At 45.0% G+C, this 21,135-nt stretch overlaps 1 protein-coding gene across 11 annotated transcripts; it reads right to left on the reverse strand.

Annotated features, from left to right (window-relative positions):
* Positions 1-988: 988 nt before the first annotated feature.
* On the reverse strand, positions 989-20,705 carry LARP4 (La ribonucleoprotein 4). Of its 11 annotated transcripts, none has more exons than XM_050914103.1 (16): positions 20,670-20,705; positions 14,719-14,866; positions 12,946-13,104; positions 12,539-12,614; positions 11,856-11,992; positions 11,010-11,113; positions 9,857-9,967; positions 9,416-9,469; positions 8,543-8,752; positions 7,948-8,051; positions 4,020-4,253; positions 3,173-3,221; positions 2,814-2,972; positions 2,098-2,219; positions 1,645-1,813; positions 989-1,417 (listed from the first exon to the last, which is right to left on the reverse strand). In XM_050914103.1, the coding sequence occupies exons 1-16, from the start codon at positions 20,685-20,687 to the stop codon at positions 1,082-1,084; spliced, it is 2,190 nt and encodes a 729-aa protein (XP_050770060.1). In that variant the 5' UTR covers positions 20,688-20,705; the 3' UTR covers positions 989-1,081. The 11 variants fall into 11 exon arrangements, with proteins under 11 accessions (XP_050770060.1, XP_050770061.1, XP_050770062.1 ...); XM_050914104.1 differs by having other exon boundaries at positions 14,701-14,866; XM_050914105.1 differs by having other exon boundaries at positions 14,719-14,863; positions 20,670-20,687.
* Between the last annotated feature and the right edge of the window lie 430 nt (positions 20,706-21,135).

The raw sequence follows: 21,135 nt of genomic DNA on the forward strand, positions 1-21,135 counted from the left end.
CAGCCACGTCTCTGATTTGCTAGCCGTTCAAAGAGACGTCAGCTTAACCCTGGTGGGGCACGCAGAACTCCGTGCCCAGCGTTCCCACCTGCAAGGCAGAATTCCACATCTGCAACTGGAATTCCAGGCTCTTCACTTGTGAAGCTAACATCAAGTACTGTGTAGCCACCCATCAATCCTATACTGGGTCTGCCTCAGGAAAACATACCAAGATAAATGCACAAAAGTCTGTAATAAAGAGATTAGAGAAAGTAACAAGCAAGGAGGGGGGGGGGGAAAACCACCCAAACCTAAGAAGTTGCCCTCAAAAGGAGGCGAGGAAAAAGGGCAAATGAAAAATTCTAACGTGCTCCCTTCTGCCTCCTTCCAATTGCGTCTAGAAGACAATTTTTGCTGTCCACGTGCTCTGATCTACAATCCAGTATCCTGTAAAAATTATAGTTTAAAAAGCTTGCTGAATGAATTATTAGTAAGGTCAAGAGACTATACTTCAAGCTGGAAACACAAAGTTTACTACAGTAGTACATTCAGTTTTTATCATCAGTGACTAAGTCATGACAACAGTATCTGGCTGCACTCATTCCACTCACACTGACCAAGCACCTCAGCTGCAGACGTGCTCTGCAATGCAAGGCCATCAATGGCAGACACATCATCTGACAAGCCAAATGTTAAATAGGTTAAAAAAAGTTCTAATTTTACAGAAACGCTCATTTTTCAAAAATAATATTCTCTTATCCTTTTCCTCCTACACTGAGGGACAGGTTTATTTGTCAATTCATATTCTTTCACTTTGTCAAAACGCTAGTTTCACAACCCCAAAACTGATTTCAAGCAGGAAACCCTCTGCAAATTAAAAACAAAAATACAAAAATTATAATCTCTATATTTATATTGATTGGAATCCTCCAGCATTTTTGAAATCACTTTTAGAGATGAATTTTGGGACCCTCCACAACTTCTCCACACAAGCCACGCTCCAGTTCAGTATTCCCCTTCATGAATACTTTTCTCACAGTCTCCTTCGCTGCTTATTAGTCCACAGCTCAAATTAAATAGAGAATAATTGGCTGGACAAGTGTTACTTTGGTGACCGGGGTGGCACGTACTGCTCCTTGCCGATACGTCGAGGTGCTCCCTGAGGCGATGATCTGCGTCCAAATTGGCGCCTCTGTTCCCTGATTTTCCCAGCAGCTCCCCTGGGAGGCCCGTTGCCTCGGAACCCAGAATAATCCTTCATTCGACCTTCAACCTTGTCATGAGCCTTCTCCGAAGCCTTCTCAGGTGTACCATTTTCTTCACTTTTGGCAGGGGGAACTATGTTGGTGCGATGTTCCCTAAGAGGCTGAACAGGAACTGGAGGAGGCTCCTTTGGGGGCTTCTGGCAAACTTCAGCATAGCTTAGCTTGCGTGGCTCCTTTGGGACCAAGGGAGAAGAGCAAGGTTTACACACCAGAAAAAACACGCTGTGCTCTTCCAGACTATCCCAGGCACAACGTCAAGGCACAACAGCAAGGACACGGACAGTGAGCGCTCACACCACAGCTGTGGCAAACTGCACAAGAGAAGGTCCCAGGTGCTCCATCAGCACATCCAGGAGGAAGCTCCCCATGCTCCCCACTCACTCCCTGCTCTGGGCCTTACCTGCACCAACAAAGCCGGAGCTGCACTTGCATTAGGAGAAGGTGAAGTGGTATTTGTCCTTGGCGGCTTTGCAGCACTGACAGGGGAGACAGACACCGGTGGGGAAGCGTGGCTTGTAACATCTTTCTGAGCAGACACTTCTTCCGGTTTGCCGTCTGGCTGAACTGTGCTGTTAAATCAAGAACAATTTAACATTAAAACCTACTAACACAGAAATTAACGTTTGAGAAAGTATTTTCTTTCTTTGAAGTCACAACTGCTTTTTTTTGCAGAACAGAATGGTACAGCCATTACCACCACGATTTGTTATTTCCATCTAGTGGCATCTAGAGAAGCTGCCTACCACAGACGGAGAAGAAACGACAAACATTATTGCCGCCTTGCTGGACACTGGCTAGAGCCTTTGCTAGAACATGCAAATTTTAATATTCTCAACTCATGTAATCTGCATACCTTAACACCACAGCTTCAGTCTGACTTGGTGAACTCACACTTGTCACAGGCTGCTGTACAGTGCTGTGCGTCTGTTCTTCCTGAGCAGGAGCTGGACAGCTGGGCAGCAAATCTTTGCTTTCCTGTACAGAAAGCGTAAGTCGCAAAATATGGAAAGATCGCAGATGTGGTTAAATTGCTCCTCAATATGCCAGTTCAAGACATCTGGGAAGTGGGATATTTCCAAAGGCTGCTCAAGTCCTGATTATAGGAATTCTACTTCTTTTGGAGCATCGCCTCTAAAGCAATCACCCTTTATATGGGCAAAACAAATAGCAGATAAAATGAGAAGTACGGCTGCATCACCCAGATTATCAATGCCTAGTCCCACCAGCTCAAATAACAGACTCATCTGGAAACAGCCCTTGCCTACACTACACACAAACTGTTCCTACTTCAACAGCCAACACTCCTCATTTGCCTGCTTTATTCCAAAACAGTACCGAGCTTACAATAGTGTAATTACAGAAGCTTCACCTAAATACCCTCAAAAAGCCAAGGAAATCCAAGAACAGAAAGACAGAAAATGCACTATTGTATTAACAAACATAGCATGATGTTTGGGGCTTAAAGCATTCTAACGTGCAGCTCTAACATAAACTGATTCTTTAAGCAGGGAGAAGGCAGACACAGCATACGCGTACTACTGTGTGCGTGCCAGAGGCAAGAGCGGGTACCTTTTCTTTGCAGACTCCTTTAACGATATCGGACATCCTGCTCTCCAGCACAGGCTCTCCCGGTATTTTTGCTGTGCTGCCAGGCAAAGGTGGGAAATTTGATGCTAGCAAGTCAAACTTTGGTGTCTGAGTCTTTGTTTCTGTTGAAGGCTGAGGTCTCTAGAGAAGGAAAATACCCGTTAATAGAGCCGTAACACCTAGCATTAAGAGCATTGAGCAAATGTCAGGGAATTTCCTAGAAACACTGAATACCCACAACGTAATCTGTGAATTTAAGGACTATGCCATTCCCTCAATAAATGCAAAGCCAACACAACACACTTTGTGCAACTCCTCGCAATAAGGGAAGTGGAACTTACTGAAACCCGGTCATCTTCTCGTCTCCTCCGACCTCTGAAAACGTTCCTCCTTTAAAGGCAAAAAAAAAAGTCAGTAAGTGCATTCATCTAGCTGAAGCGCACACTCATCTGCACAAAGGGGAGCCTGTGGCAGGGGATTTACAGCAGCCTACTGATGCTTCTCAAGATACAGTTCTGGGATGTTCTCCATCTTCAGGAGGGGTCAAAGCTCTTACACTCCTGGAACATAGCCAATACGGGAAACAATTTCTCTTTTCTCTCCCCGTGGAGGAGGTACCCTAGAGCATTGTATCTGAACAAGCACAGTGACAATTAGACTATAATATTATAGAATAGTATCCTATAATTTTATAGTAATAAACTTACTCATCTGATTTCTCACATATCTGTCTTGGTCACTTATTTCTAGGTCTCTAAACCCTCAATTAACAGACAAAAGTTAAAACCAGTCGATCTTACAATGTTTAGGAGCATCAAATTCCCCAGCCGGGGATTTGCTTATTATGTACAGCAATACAAATACCAACTTTACTTCAGCAACTGTTTTAATTCTGAGGACAAACCAGGCAGTTATTTTGAAATAAAGACACCTCACTATCTTAGTGCAAGGTGTTTGTCAGAATAACTAACAGCTGTACAGTCAAGCAGGAAGCATTCATGCTCCCAGTTAAGTATTTATCATGCCTGGTTTCCTTAAATGTCAGTTTTCTCCTGGTCAGTCTTTACAGAAACATAGATTGTGCCAAAGGCTGATGATCTTGGCTCACACAAGTCATTTGAACCTCCAACACCACGTCCCAACTGCATTGTTGCGCTACAGCAAAAAGCAGTACACACAGTTCTTTACCTGCCCCTGCCAATGCCATAATCGCCATTCTGCTCCATCTGCGCGGTAGGAGAATCCTTCTGGGAATAACCTTGGTCTTGGTGCCCAGTTAACGTACTGTTATGTCGCTCCATAACAAAATTCCTTGAGTTGGTTCTGTTCAGTGGTCCATCCCCCACTGGCATGGTACTGACGGCAGCTGAACCCTCCACAGCGTGTTCGGAGCTGTTAGAGGATCGGAAGTGAGGCTTCACACTGCAGGACACAGAGCAGCAGCTGTGTAATCCAGAGTTGAAAGAACAAGGCACAAAACTACCACCAACTACAGTTAATTCGTAGCTGACGAGAAAGGAGGAGGTCAGTAAATACCGGAACTCCATCAGAGAAGTTGTTTCCTACATTCATTTGTCAAGAACAAAGAAATTGTTCTTCCTTACCTCCATCTATTCCTTGTGTTACAGTTTTCTTGCAACCTCCTCTCCTGTCAAGTGTTGCCATTTGAAGAAAATATCGAGATCACTGCCCAACAGATACCAAAGGGAGGAAAAAAAACCACACCAAAAACCCCTCAACCAACAAAAAAACCCCAAAACCTAGGGGTGGCAGAAGAGCCAGAAGAACCCAAAGACGGAGTCTTCATTTGTTTGGGCCTGCAGAACGGGCACGGGGTATTGGAAAGTGATCTGGAGAAATAAGCCAAGCCTGAGGAACAAACCGATCTGGCCACAGGCAAAAAAACTGAACTGAAACAAGAAGCCAGGAGTAGATGACGACTAAATAGGCTGAAAAGAACAGGAGAGAGAAGGCTAGGGTAGCTGAGAGCCCACCTCCCCAGGAGCCTGAAAAGCCAGGATCTTAGTCTCGCTGTTCCTGTTACCAAACACCCACAACACTGACTCTGCAGTTTACAATACCCCAGACATTTTACCCAGTTATTGATTATTCAGCATTAAAGCTGTATTTCCTTTGAACACAGATGCAGCTGTGCACGCTCAGCGTTTCTGCAAGTTAAGGCTCAGGGTCTTAAACGCAGAATTACCCAGAAAAACTCTGACCTACCATAACATGGAACAGTTTTCTGGAGCAGCATTCAGGTGCCTTAGACTATTTTCCACTTCTGCACCTCGCTGTCTTTTCCACGCAGCACCAACCAGTTTCAGCAAGCGAGGCAAGGACCTTAAACTCTATCTTTCTCCTCTGGTCAACCCTGCACATCTCATAATTTAAGGACAGAAGGAGGATTTTGCATGCTTATTGTTTTTAAACAATCTCATTATAACATTCCATGCAATCAGAAGAAATTCTCCCACTGCCAGCCAAAGTATGATTCCTGTCCGGGAGGAGAAGTTAACTTGACTACATGATCTCTTACAGCGTAATCAAGGAGCAGCCTGCAGCCTGAAAAAGGGTCCTTTCTTTCAACAGACCATAAATCATGCAGCTTTTGGTTTCTCTAAGCTAAGCGAATACGGAAGGGCATGTTGTGGATGCCACAGACCCTAGAGTGCCTAACAACGAGGTAGTTTCCTTCCAGCTTCCACCAATAAACTTGTTCCCTCCCACTTGGCCAGAGAATTTAAGTTGGGAGGAAAAGAAAGCAAAATAGGAGAATCCAACGAATGACAAATTATCATCTGTTAGCGCTAAATCAGAACAGCAGTAAGTGATGTGGCTGTAGCAGCAGCAGATTCCTCCCTCTGCTCGGCCATTGTCCTGTGGTATTTTAAAAATCAACTCCACCACTATCTGATGGACTTCTCCGTAGCGTTGCAATTAACAGCTGGAAGTTTTGCAGCATTTCATATGTAACCAGAAAGCAGAACAAAAATCACCGTTTAATAGCCCAATTTTGAGTGGTCAAATTAATCTGCTTTACCAAAGACATTTTAAGTTACCTTTTAGATGGCTGGATAGAAAAATATCAATTTAACCAATATTAGCACTGAGGATTCTCTGTTACAAAGACTCAATCTTCCTTTCCCACGAGGATGTTGCAACAATCAGGGCAAAATAAATATGACAGGCTTAAACAAATGTTTAGCTACAGAGAAAAATCCAATACTTAACTATTAACTGCCTGTGTGACAAAACAAATCAAGTTTAATGAGCCAGGACAGAAACTCAAAAGCAGCAGCTGGATGAACCTCTCCGAATGAGCTCTTCTGCAGTTCAAGAGAAGATACGCTGAACAAAGATTAATTCATACTTCACAGCTTCAAGAAGCATTAAGAACCAGTTTTAAGGCCCCAATAAGGTTAAGTTTTCCATCAGCAAAGACCATAGGGAGGAGGAGGAGGTAAGCTAACTAAATTCTTCCATTTTGTTCAATTCGTTCCTAAAATGGAAGATTCTCAAGTCATTATTCAGCCCTCAGATCTCATAATCTTACCCGTCACTGAGAAGGCCACAGTCTTGTCTGGGCAGAAGAGCAAAGCAGAAAAGACAAGGAAAGATAAGGAAGAAAAAAAAGTAGAGAGAAGGAGAGATGATGTGAGAGAGCAAAAAGAAGGAAAAGCATGAAGTGCAGGCTGCCCAGACAACCGACTGTTGGACCTGTTCTCTCTTAGCGCGATACTTGATCATCACTGGGCCAAACCTTCGAGGCTGTACCTCACTGTTACCTTAGCAGTCTCCTGTTTGCAAAGGAAACCTGCTGAAGCATAACTAATCTCTGCTGCCAGAATATGAAGACTTATTACCACAAAAACAGAGCTTTGTACTAGCACAAAGGCTGAGCAAGATTGGCAGGAAAGATAAGGCAACCAAGACAGACCAGCAGAACCTGTACACACTTGACCCTAAAGCTATAACTTCACAATGACTGAAGTTTTACAAATGAAAGTCTTAACATAACCAGAAGAGTTTTAAAAGTTTAAGGATTATACAGATGTGATCTACAAGGCAGCAGTGAACGTGTGGGCATTTCAAGATGTTAGTATTTGGGTACATACAAGTCTCGTACAGTTTCAGCATCCATACTTCCGAGCGGATCCACACATGTGAGAGTTTTACTGGCTTTAAGTCTGGGCACGATTTAAGGCAAAACAAAAAAACCCCTTTTTACAAAGATCTTAGTTGGGAGCTGAGCAGCTGTAACTGAATCAGCTGCCCTGTCTTCCAAGTAGAGTCATACTACCAGTTTCACAGCCTGTATCAAGGCTCTGCTGAGTCACCGCAGACCAAATTCTGAAGTTCACCTTCTGCCAACAGCCACAAACCTTAACTGCATCACAAACACTTACAGTACTCACAGTTGTCAACCGATTTCTCAAACAATATAAAAGCAATTCCCATGCTACCAGCCCGCATGCTGAATACAGTGAAAGAGCTTGCAAATAAAACAATTTCCACCCACACAAACAGATTACTACTCCATTGTATTTAAGAGTACTGTTCCAGCAAATACAAAGCTGTTTCCTCCTCCCCGATGTTTATATCTGAGCTGAGTCCTTACAGTTATCAGGAAAGATGGGGATAAAGCAAATAAATTATAGTAACAGACTCAGCATCAAGCAGTTTTAGCATACAGCAGTCAGGGCATGCAACTCTCAGCTGCATAAACTGAATGGCTCTCTGCAAGACTAATCACACAACAGGAAAAGCTTACGTTTGTGCTGCAGGAGTTTATAATCTGCGTATAACAAACATAATTAGAAGTATTACCTTAAGAGGAAGTTATTTATTTGTCTGCAGAAATTCCTCTGAGGCTTTTAAAGGAGTTACCTTTGCTCTCTCCAGCACATATGTCCATTATTTTAGGATCTTAAGCTGCCACCTTGATTTTAATTTTATTTTATAAGTCAAGTTGAAAAACGTCATACATATTTGATAAACAAAATAAGTAACCTAGTCCCATCAGAAGGCACTGCATTTTACAAGTGCAAGGAACGCTTCAGGATCTCAGTACTGTAAGTCCTCAGAGAGCAAACAACTGACAGAGCCATCTTACCGATTTCTATGGAATGGGCGACCTATACTCAAAGAAGCAGCATTTGTTTTATATGATCCTGGTGTATTAAAGCCATTCACAAATCCACCGTTAGGAAAGGGGGCCTGCAACAGACAGAACAGTCTCAATGGCTGAACTAAAAAGAAAAACGTTTGCAGTTTTATGAGATCAGCTTCAGCAGTTATTCAGCTAGTCTGTTTGTACTTTTACACTGGGCTAGCCTATCCACTACGTTGGAAACTACTAAAGCGAAAACCCCACCAGGTTAACAGTCTGCACGTCTACTTTAGCATCAGAGTCCTCCAGTTCCTGGCAGAGCTACAAAGCTCTTCCAGTAGCACTAGCTACTGGATAATGGCATTTCACACCAAAATTTCTTGAAATAAATGGCAGCCAAGGGTGAGACGTGCAGCCTGTCCGACAGTCTCGCTGTATCAGGTCCATAACATAACATGAAGTATCACAAAACAGAGGGATCTGACTAGGAAACCTGTGCATTCTACAGCTGAAAAGCCCACTAACCCTATTGATTTGTTACCCAAATTATTCCTGATGTTTTGGGCTAGCTCCTCTCGTTTCATCAGCTGTTACTCACCAGTGGCGTTTCAAAGTAAGGTGCAGGATTTGGAGACCATGTCTGAGGCACAATGCTGTAAATAGAGTACTGCTGAGGACTATATACAGGCTGCATAAACAGTGGTGAGGCAAACTGTGCTTGTGTTTGAACTGGCTGAGTATAGACACTGGAATCCACTACCCGGTAACCATTCTTAGCAAAAAATGTGTTGATGGCTTTTATCCTTGCCTGCAAGACATCAAATCACATCACATACATTAGTTGGGAGAAAAGGAGAAGCAGAACATGAAATCTTCCTTGCCTACTGAAATGGTAACAGAAGGCATGTGAAGAAGAAGTAGATTGATTACTGCTTACAAATAAAAACTTTGATAAAAATCAATACAGATTACATTCTTACAGCACGCTACAGGGAAGGACACACACGCTGCTGTAGCTAGAGAATCTGTCGAGTTTAAGATAAACACTGCTTTCTACAGCAGCAACCGTCCAGACTCCAGTTTTGACAGTTCCTTTCACAGTACAAACAGCTTGCTTCAGCCTTTTTTGTAGAGCAGCTAACTCAAGCTAGAGACTCACGATGGCAAGAGTCTCTCTCCTGAGTTCTGCAGACCCAGATTCTGGGGAAAGTGGAGAAGGGAAGACGAAACAGGAATGTATTTCACACCTCATGGGAAGCAGCACTGTGAATAAACAGCAGCCACTGAACTGTAGTTTTTCACAGCTACCCATGACCTCATTCAAGTTCACAGCCTAGGCAGCAAGCGTTACGAACTACCCCACCGCTAATTCCTTAGTTCCCCCCGCTCCCCCCATAAATGCACACTATCATTCAAATAGAAACAATATATAATTCAATTCAAACAGAAACCTCATATAAAGCAGCCTTACCATTACTGGCTTGCCCTGAAAGGTTTTCACTTCTTCCCTTAAGTATTTAAACGCCTGCAGATACAAAAAAGATTAACATTAGAATATCTTGATAAAATTGTACTTCTCAAAGGCTATTACATGATTTAACATGAATGCATAGCAATGTGCATCCCTGTTAGCCCAGCTAAATTCATTAACACTTCAAATTCAGGATACTAGCTGTCAGTTATGGCCGGAGAGCATTGAGGCAAGAGGCAGACAAGGGAATTATAACCCTACAATCTCTCAACTTTTTTTCTCTATTAACTAGAATTTGCCAATAACCTCTTAAAATAACAAAAGGGGGATCAGTAAATAAACATTTCTTTTAGCTGCAGGAAGCATGCGTGCAACTCTCTTGAGCAGGGGAAGTATTAATAACAAAACTGAGATGTCATTAACAGTTGAAGGTAGCCTTACCTGTTGCGCATCTGTATCTGACTGGAATGTAACGTACCAGTTGTTGTTGTGAGCAAACTCACAGCTTATCACTTTGGGACAGTTTTCGTTTTTAAACAGAGCCTTAACCTCCTAGGGGAGAGAAGAAGTCAGGCAGTTAAGGGGACCTAGCTCTAAGCTGTAAATTGAACACTAAACCAACAAAAGTTTACACTCCAGCTCCTCAGCTGCAACTTTCTCTTGACCGGGATGTTCTTTTAGTCCCTTCACAGGTCTGCCAGACACCAAATTATCCTCTACCTGTTTCTGAACCCAAGAATACCAGTCCAGCCTACTGAGCTCCCCAAATAAGAAGCAGCAGGCCCATCTGGTAAGAAAATCAAGATCAGTGTAGAACTGGTGATACTCCTATACGAAAGAGGTAGCAAAAATGTGGCTTTAGATCAGGAGAGTCATCTAGACAAGAATGATTCTAACAAGTATTTCTAAATCAAGGCAACCTGACAGCTTTGCAATAATCAGATTTTAAAGAGAGGGCAAAGTAGCTGTTCAGCGTTTGCATTAAAAGAACTAGTTAAGAATGCCAGTAGACAAACACCCTGTGTTACAACTTTAAAAAAAAAAAAGAACTAAATCATTCTGTTAGCCAAATATCAGTAGGAATTTTATTATCCTCCCTTCTCTGAACATAATGAGCTCAGCTCACACTGGGTCACAATGAATGAGAAATGTTTAGTAACATTTCTTGCTGCCAAAACAACCGTCTGACTTCAAGTAAAGCTACTGCTGTGACAAAAATTCAGCCTGAATTCCAAGCTATGCCCTGGACTGATTTTATTTTTGGATCTGAAAAGAAACCAGTTCAAACTTCCTTCCAGAAAAGCCTAGCTAGCTCAGTTTTTGGTGGGAAAAAAGTTTACTTAAGAGCATTTTAATATATTAGTAAATAACGGGAAGGGACAACAGTGACAACAAGTTTTTGCTTTGGCTTTTTTGGCAATATGTCCAGGCAGAAAAAGTTACTTGTGGTTTACAAGAAAAATATTTGTGTTTAATCAAATGAAATACCAGCTGACCTTTTAAGCCACATTTCCTGTTGCTGTTTGAAGCACTGTTGAGGGTACCTTCCAAAAACATCAACAGACTTCTATTTCCTTCTTTTCTATTTATTTACCTCTATAGGTGTTGTTTCAGGGATCTCACGGAGAATGATAATACATCGTTTGTGGTTTGGTCTTACTTTCTCCCCTCTCTCATCCACTTGTACCATAGGAGAAGCTAAAATTCAAATATAAAAGTTGGCTTAATATTGGACATTGTGCACTGCAAAACATCTCAGCAGTAATAGCCTCCGTTATCCAACTTGTAACACAGAACTGCAATGGACTGCTTAAGAAACCAGATTTCTTGAATTCAGGGAAAAGGACTGCTTTATCAGCAGTAGTCTGTTAGATCTCCAGTACATTCTAGCTGTTTGTCTGATGTTGCCTCCACCTACAGCTCAGTCCCAAATTCAATTCACTTCCGGCTCAAATTCAAGTAAGAGGATATAAAAACATTCCTAGACAGAGCCCTAATAGGAAAAGTTCAAACAAGAGTAGGGAAATCAAGTCAGAATAAAGACTTAAAAAGTTCACTTACAACTGTTTCCACAAGAAGCCACGTGTAGAATCAGCACAGGACAGTATGTCAGAAGAATTCTAGCTAACTTTTTCTAATAAGCTTTGTCTCGTTTTGCACTGAATCAGAAGACTAGGTTTACTCCCAGAATAAGACTTTCACTGCTAGCAATATCTTAGAGTAGCCTCTTACTGGGGCAGATTTAGGCAGTTTATTATAAAGCATAACTAGAATTCAGGAGTCTGGAACAGCCACTTATTCAAACATCTCTGGAGAACGAGGTTCCCATCACCATTTACCAGAACAATATGCCATAACCAGGTAAGAGACGAAGACACTTCTCTAAAGCAAGGCAGGTTTCTTTGTTCTACTAATACAGACACCAAACACCCAGACTTACATCTCAAAACTTCAAGAATAAGGTCCATATCAGTTGTCAGCTTCTTAATACCTTCCATGTTGGCAATCGTCCATATTGGAACAAACTGATCACTATCCATTTGAGACATCAAGTAGAGATCCTTTGAAAGATTCTCACTAAAAAGACATAAGTTCACTATTTTATAAAAATACTGAACTTTACTTACAGAAGCCTCAAAACAAAAGGATAACTGCACGCTTAAATATTCACCAATACCATTCGCAGCTAACTCTAGCCAAAATGCACTCAGATTTTCTCTCCTGGAAAAAATCCTAGCAGATCAACACAAAGCAGGAGATAACTAAAAAACTTCATGGAAGTTACACTGCTCTGCATGTTAGTCTGCGAAAAGGATCTTGCCAAAGAGACCTCTTCTGGTAATATACGGCTAAATTATCTCAACATCTTACAACTGCGAAGCACAGAAGTCATACTCAATTCTCCTTAAAGGACAAGGATGCACGGACAGGACTGAAACAGCCGAAAGGTACCACAGGGTTTCTACAGCGTTTTAGCAAATCTTGTTTCATATCGCAACCAACTCTCTCACTCACAGTTAACATTTTTATGAAGATGACAGCACATATCAAGCAAAAAAAGGGAAAAATTTGTCAACAATTTTAATAAAGGGTTTATACAAAGTTGAGTTAACTGTACTGTACCGTGAGAAGCAGAATTCAAGTTGTTTTTTCAAACATTCTCTAATGTCTTCTGTGGACACAGTGGAGCTGCCTTCACCTAAAAGTTACCACATTCACCATCAGATCTCAGTTTCACGGTAAGAATACAATGCAAGAACACGTTTCATTGTGCAACAAAAGAATGAATCCTTCTGGGTAAGACCAAGAGGAAAAGGTCACCTGAGACACGCGAAAGACCACCATACTACACATTCGCAAAACGACTTCGATCCCACAGTTTTCACCTACTTGGCCAAGTGCTATGGCTGGCTTGGATCTTCTTGAATACGCATGGAACGTTTCAAAGTTCCTACTCCGTCACATCATAACTGCAGCAGACTTCAGAGGATTACAGATACTGACAGTGGCATTCTAACTTGAATACTCACCAGACACTTCATAGATTTGGTATCCAAGATCTTCAGTTGCTAGGACAATTCCATTTGCAGATGCTTCATCAACTCCTGTGCCATTTCTTGTGGCTTCACAAGACGGGGAATACATCACTTCATATTGCTTGCAGCTGTCCTCTGAAATCTCTACGTTACCTGGCAAAAGAACGCATCATCAACAGAAACCCCACCATAAGCTTCAGAGTATTTTCCATTTGAAAAATTCTAGCTACCAACATTAAAACAAACACTCAAGAATGCTGTAACTGAAAGTGCCTAGACCTCGTCTACATTTCTTAGACTTTTAGCGTCTACTTTGTATTGGATAGCACTTTCTACCTCTCCAATTTCAGAAAGATCTTCTGGTTTGCACTAGGGTCTCAGGGATAAGTAAATAATAGGATCGTGAAATTGTAACATCCCCGAAAGTGGCAGAGGATCTAAAAAACAAGCTTTCCACCTGAAATTTAATATATTTAAACGAGGTTCCTAAAAACAAAGCACTAAAATAGCTTACATCACTTCAACGCATTACATGATTCTTATTTATATAAGGGACTGGGGAGCATCTAATGACTGTTATAAAGCACAGTGGAATGACATTGAAACTGGCCGATCTCTTGTTCAGGACACCTCAGCTTAGTCTTCACCACAGCTGCGTGAGACAGAAACAAGCGCAATTTCAGTTTAATGCAACGGTCAGGCAAAGGAGATTGTTCCAAAAAACGCAACTGCTCTGCTAGATCTTTTCCACACTAATGACGAATCCACTAACAACATACTCTGAGAAGAGACACTATTCAACTACTTACATTAGAAATTGCTTAAAAGCAAGAACAATGGCTTTGGAAAAACTGCCTTTAATCTTCCAGCAGCGTAACATCGCCATGATTGCTTCATTTTGTTATGAAGAGACAAATGAGTTTCTGTCAGCCAATGCACAAACTCAGTACTCTCTCTTCACTTCTGCTGACTTACCAGAAACTTTTGACAGGGCCACACAAACTGAATCCTCCCTTCTTTATCCCTAACTTTTCCTAAACCCTTTTCCAGGGAATCTCCTGCTTCCCAATTAACAGGCCTCTGCCGTATTTTGAGTAACCTCAGCTATACAATTGCCTTCATATCAAGTCTAAGCCAAATCAGAAGAGTTAAATCGTTTGAATATTTAGTTCTGGACGACAGGACTGACCACGTGGTAAGGATGGAAAATGGGGACTGAAATGGAATACAGACCAAACTGAAAGGAGCTAACCATAGATGCTTTGCAGTTTCTACTCCAGTACAAACGCTACTGTCTAACAGTTCTCGGCAGCACCTCAGTGATCTACCAGGATTGTAGGTGGCCCTCAGATCTTATCTTCCTGTTCACAGGGACAAATGTATACTAAAGTGCAGCAATGGCAAATGAGACAAGTCATCAATCCATTTCTACACATTTAGCATCTTGTTTCCCTCTTAGCGCGTTACTCAGTCATCACCGGGCCCCTTGGATCCTGTTACCTGCTGAGGCGTTCCGTCCTAGCGCAGCTCTGGACACCTTCTTGAGTCCCTAAAACCAAAGCTCACTGGCCAGACCTATAACCTCTACAAACTGTGTGCTGCTTTCTCACATTCATTTCACACTTGTTGCTACATCAGCACTAGCAACCTCAAGGACAAGAGCAAGAGGTTGCTTCTCGCTGCTGAACTCTTACAGAGAACCCTCAGCGCTATCTAGAAATGGACGTATGACAGCTAGCGTTTAAACACGGGCCCGCGACATCTCACCCTCGGTGTGAGTCCCTTGTGCAGCCGCTGTTTCTTGCCACGAGTGCTCTGCGCCATTTGTTGGTGGCACAGCCTCACCACTCCCTTGGGGTACTTCTTGCCACACTTTTGCGTTAGGGTTTAAGCCAGCACCTTTCGATGTTACCTGCTGAAGAGACCAGGACACTTTTATTAGGAAAAATAATCCACAGATGCTTTAGAAGTCAAGCCAGACAAGACAGGTGAATTTAGTGATTTTTCTATAGAGTTCCACATCTCAAGTGTCTAGCCAGCTATTAAGCACCTATGTGATTTTTCATTAATCAAAACAGGAAAATCCTTGGTATTTTCCAAGCATTTCATTTCTACCTCCATTAGAAGTGTTGCCTTCAACCTCTCTTTATTGACATCCGACAACATCAGCAGGGGAAGCAGCTAGCCGTCAAGGACTCTGGTAACTCATAAGCTTTTAAAGACTTGACTGTCATAATGCTCCAGTCCCCTTTCACCAGAAAGGGAAATTTTCCCTCCTCCAGACCCCTTCCTAGAAAGGAAGGTAAAAAAACATATGTCAAGGAGAAGAAACTAATGACTTACTGAATTAGTGACATCTATACTAACCAAGCGATCACCTATGCTATGCTAGGAACCCTCATGAACTTACCCGAGTACTACCTGATTTCCCCAGGAGTTTACCTACATCTTATACACATCAACGTACGCTAATAACTTCCTTAAACCTGCAACCAAGGAGATCAAAGTTTTTGAAGTGCCAAGATAAACATACACACCATCACGGCCTGCCGGGAGGGGCGAACAGGATCGTCTCACTTTGAGACTGGGCAACAAGGACCATAACTAGAGTAAGAGGGCAAAGAATGAGACAGCCAAGAGAAACTGCTCGATTCCAGCCTGGAACTTGACACAGATAAACACTTATTCCTGCAGGAAAAGATGGCACCCTCCAAGGTCCCTTTCTGAGAGCTGCTCAGAAGCTCAAAGGCATTTGGGTAAGGAGTCCAATCATCCAGCAACAGCACAGACAAGCACTGCAATGGCTTTCGCTCTACCATGATAAAACTAACTCCTTCCACACAGGCCAGAATGCTATGCTTTTGCAAAAATTCTCCTCCCAGGAATTCCTAACACCCTACAAGCAACTAATACAGTTTCCTCCAGACACTGAACGATAGTCCACTTCACTCACACCATTTGCTTGAATTTAGAAGGTGAAAGCCATTAATCCTAGCTCGTATCTCACAAATTCACAAATAAGGAAGTTTGATATTTCAGAGGCCAGCCTCCTGGATTCTAAAATTAAGGAGTGGCTTACTACCAGGCCTCAAACATAAAGCAAAAGGATAAGGAAGCAGTTGCAATAGCTTTAGAGATAATTCCTCTGCCAAGGTCATACCTAGTTCCAAAGCTATTTGCTGCAAGGACAAGCCCAAATTCAGTAACAAAAAGCCTCCCAACACTGGAGAGGTTCAAGATAATCATGAGAGAAGGCAAAACAAAGACCACAATTTTTGCGAGGCCCTCTGAGATTCAAAATCCCCCACGCACAAGTGATTTAATCCACACAGCAATGGAGTTTTCCCCCTTTCGTTAATCTTAGCAGAAGAACATAGCTGGAAACAGAAAGAAGAACTAGAAATAGTTCAGTGTGAAAGGACAAACGTGCATTTCCCTTCTTAGTTTTCAGAGTAGTTGTTCTCCAACAAAACAACCTTAGAAGAAAAACCCGGTAACCTGTCGCACCCACATACTCTGTCAATGTAGTTCAGCAAGTTCAAAACTTAACTCAGCTCAACTTCTGGTCACTCCTGCGATGCAGCATACCTGTCAGCGTGGGCACCTGCTCAAGAACTGAAAACCGGCAGATCCCATTTCCTTGAACTTACTTTTCATTCAAAGCAAAAAAGACAAGACATGTCCAGGAGATGATTCATTATTTTATAAAAATAAACACTGCCTCACTACCTTACGTCTTTGAGGTTAGTGTTTAGCTCAAGCTGAAAGCGATTTTAAGGAATAAGTATGATCAAGTGAAACTGAAACACTTTAGGGAGATTACTACGCTTCTGGAGCCGATCAGAAGTAAAAACCAACGCTGAGTATGGCGAATGATGTTACTCGCTTCAGCAAATACCGAAAGACACACGTGGTAACACAGAAGTTCAGAAATCACAGGTCCAAGTGAAAACTGCTAAGAAACTAAACAGATTCAGGCTGATAAAGTGATGAATGTATCTATTAATACAACGGCTGAAATATACACCTGAAACAGAGCGTGGGCTACTTCCCCTTTGTTCTAGAAACAATGACATGTAATGCAATTCTGCAAGACCCAGCCCTGATGTCACGCATCTCAGTAGCAAGACACCGCGGACTCCGAGGGGATAAAAAGTCCCTAATTTACATAAGCTTTTTGAAAATACAGTGTGCTGTGCTCCAGGAGCAGCGCCACTCCGTTCTGGCAAGCGGCTCTTCTGCAGAGAAGGCCAAAATATCAATTCTTGCTTATTTAACTGAGGCTAACAAATACCGAGCCCATCTGATTGGCTGCAAGAACAATCCTCCCAGCTGCTATCGGGAACTTTCATGATGAGGTTAAAGCTTTACAGAGTTACAAAGGTTAGGAACACTCGCTGGTATCCATGAGCTGACAAAGCTGTCCTCCTCAGCAGAGCTTCCCTCTAGTTTACATTACTTTCAGCAAATGTGGATCAAAGATTCTCCTCAAGCAGTTCCTCAAAATTGACTATCGAAGCACCTGTCTCGTTCTGAAAGGATGGCAAAGAATATTGTTCTTATTGCAACAGTCTAAATTACATTTAACAGATTCAACTAAGCCAACAAAAATGAAAGTGCTCGGTTTCTTTTAAAGCATTCTATTTTAATAGTAATTCAAATTATCCTGCAACCAAAATCTTAACACTGAGCTTGTGACAGACCTCCCAGAGCAGACTGACTCTCTAAAAGGGAATCTAAGTGAAAAATCTAGAAGAGAATTTAATAAAACCTGTGAGAATCTAAATATTTTCCAGAAGTGGAAATGTAAGCAGAGGGGAAAAAAAACCCGAAGGTCAGCAAACCTATGGGAGGCTGGCAAAGAGAAGCCTCGTGCTGGCGGGGGGACACGACAGGTAGGGAAACACGCCTCTGCAGCGGACTCGGACACGTGCCAGCGTAGTTACCTGTCACCTTCTCAAAGCTTATCCAGGCTGTGAAGCAAACCAAAAAAGAGAGAAAGCCGGTGTCAAACCGACAGCAACACGCAGAACTCCTTTGGAACGGACTGCAGGATATCACATAACAGTTCAGTATGCTGAACGTGCCAGGTAATTCTCAACACACACATTAACTGTAATGGTTACAAGAGAGTTACTTCCACCGAATGCAGCATGGTTTTTTCAGCAGCCAGTACAAGCACCCCAGAACCAGGGGTGCCTCCTTTATCCCTCGGTAAAGCAAAGGCACAGTTGTGCCGTACGAAGATGGTACCACCCTCACCTGTGTCAATGGTGTCCATCACTTCTGTGTGAACAGGGACAACCCGAGGGGTTTGCCACCTAGAGGGAAGCAGGAAGCCTCACCTGCTAAAAAAAGAGGGCCAGCAATACTCAGTGCTTCACACAGTCCCCATTTTCCAGCTAGGAAACATTGCTGGCAACAATTAGGGCAGCGTTTCACCCACCTGAAATGCACAGATTTCAATTTTCCCAATAAATTACTAATATATTGAATTAGGAACACGTACCCAACTGACCAAAACCCAAAGCAGGCACAGCAAGCCATTACCAATTACATTTTTCACAATGCATTTAATAGTATTCCCAACGCGCCTTAATTATCGATTGTTAACAGCATGGTGGTCCTGGCTGCAAGTGAAAAACATGACCTACAGCAAACATTAATGCATGGAAAAATAGCATGAGCCTTACACCGTTCCCTCACTGCAGCAAGTTTTTTGAGCTAAAAGATATTAAAGGAAAACAGAATTCCACCGTGCATACTATGAAGGAATCAATTCACAATCACCACGTGCACACTTCAGTTAAGTCTAAAATACAACGCTGACAGCTAAAGCAAGTCAGCTAATCCTCCTGAAAGCTTCAGGACTTCTAACATGATCCTGTTCTGTACCTTATTTTTCAGGCAACCCCAAAAATCCTGAGATAAAAGCTGCTGCCCGCTTCTACGCATCCAACCACAGCGTTTCAGAACACCTGGTTAAGAGCTCAAGTTCCCTGTCCTGGCAGCGAAAAGGCACCTTCAGAAAGCCCGGATTCTCCTCAGGAACTCAAAATTAAACATTATTGATGCTTCCTGAACGAAGATCACAGAAACTAACGTGCAACACTATCAGCGGAAGAGAAAGAAGGAGATCAAACAAAGCAACCAAAGTCAAGTTTGTGCTTTAAAAGGATTCACTAAACACCCAGACGCGTGCTGCCTGGCCTCGCAGGCTCCCGATTTGCTTCAGCTCCCTTTGAGCCGCCTGAGCCCCATCCACACCACAACTGCTCCATGTCACCGCTGCGGGTTCCAGAACCTGCCTCGCGCGCCCGCTGCTCGGAGGGGCCACCTCCGTCCTGCAGGCTCAGCTCCTCTCTGCCGCACTCGGGTGAGGTTGGCTGCTCGCAGCTCCTGGCTGCAGTCACCGGGCTGCAGCTCCGATTAGCCTGAAGAGTTCCTCTTCAAGTTAAATACTGTAAAACCAAATTCTTAAGACCTGTCATTCTGTGTTCATGACATTTTTTTTCCCCCCTCTCGGTGCGAGTCAAGTAACATTCAGTTCAGAACTGAGGCAATTAGTTTAAGAAAGAGAAGGTGTTTCCCAAGCCTTTTTATTTAGAGGTTCTTAACTGCGGAATATACGCTGGTATTCATGTAAAAGACCACCACCACCACCACACTTGGACTGAATACGCCACTAGCAATCGACTGGCTTCCCTCAGTTATTTCTGAATTAACCCAGCAGCTGCTTGCTTTGTACGCTTTTTGGACAAAACTTATTGCGAAGTTCAAAGCAGCAGCGCAGTTGCCTGGCTTTGTCCAGCAAATGCTGAAACCGCTTCACCGAATCCCGTGAAACGCCGTAAATAGGCGAAGCACCGGCACGGGCAGCGGCTGCGGACCCGGGCCCGGGCCAAGGCGCTGCCCGCCGCCCCTCCTGCCCCCGCGAAGCGGCCGTGTGGCGCAGGGAGGGACACACGGACACCTCCGCCCCCCCGCGCCCTCCCCGGGTGACCTCCGCGCCCGGGGACGGGCCGAGCGCGCTGCCAGCCGGGCTCCTCGCCCCGACACGGCCCCCGGGCCCGGCGCGCTCAGAAACGGCAGGGCCGCTCCGCCGGCCGAGCCTTCCCCCCCCCCCCCACCCCCGCCATCAACCCCGCGTATTTAATTAACGTATTTAACGCAGACGCCGCACCCGGGCCGCGCCACCGCTCCCAGCGCGCCCGGGCCCAGTCGAAAGCGCCGGCGTGCAGCCCCGCGGGGCGGCCGTGTGCTACCGAGGGGCGCCGGGCCGGGCCCGCCCCGCCGGTGCCAGGGCCGCTCCGCTCCCCGCCAGCCGACAACCCCCCCCCCCGCGCCCCGGGCGCAGGAGGCCCCGCGAGTCCCGCCCGCCGCCGAGAGGGGCTGCCGCGGGGGCCCCGGCCGCCCCAGGGCCCGCTCCGCGCGTAACCTTCACGGCAGGCCGCGGTGCGGCGGCTCCCCCGGAAGGTCACCGCGGTGCCTTTCACCCCCCCCCCCCCTCCGCCGCCCCCACGCCGAGGCCCCGGCGGAACCTTCCAGAGCGCCGAGCCCCCCCCCCCCCCCAGCCCGCCGGGCCCGCGGCCGCCGCCCCCGGATTTGCTGTGTCAGCCCCGTCCCCTCCCCCCGGCGCGGCGCGGCCGGCGGCGCGGAGCGGCGTGCGCGGCCTCCCGCCACATGGCCCGGCCCCGCGCCGCCCCGCCGCGCCTCACCTCCACGAAGAGCAGCATCCTGCCGCCCGCGCCCAGGCCGGCGGGCCCGCGATCCGCGCCGCGCTCCCCGCTGCCCGGCGGCGGCCGCGCCAGCGCCAGCGATAAGGACACTCGGGCTCCGCCTCCGGCTCCTGCCGCCAGGGCCCGGCCCCCTCCCTCCCTCCGCCGCCCACCGCCTCTTCCGGAGCACGCCGAACGCTTCCGGGGCATGGGCGGCGCCGGGCCGGCCCATTCCCTATGCCGGTGGGAGGGTGTGGAACCACACCGCCAGGGGGCGCGGCGGCTGCACCACTGCGCGGGGGGGGGGGGGGGGGAGCCGGCGCCCCCCCCGCATGAGGGAGTGGGCTGCCCCGCCCAGCCGGGAAACGGATCGGAGCGGGATTGTATCAATTTCTAGGTTTTTGGGGTTTGTTTTTTTAAATTAAAGAACCCAAAATGCTTTTTTTCTTCTCCAAAACGAAGGCGG

Source organism: Gymnogyps californianus, unplaced genomic scaffold (assembly GCF_018139145.2).
Source record: "Gymnogyps californianus isolate 813 unplaced genomic scaffold, ASM1813914v2 HiC_scaffold_32, whole genome shotgun sequence".
Lineage (NCBI taxonomy): Eukaryota > Metazoa > Chordata > Aves > Accipitriformes > Cathartidae > Gymnogyps > Gymnogyps californianus.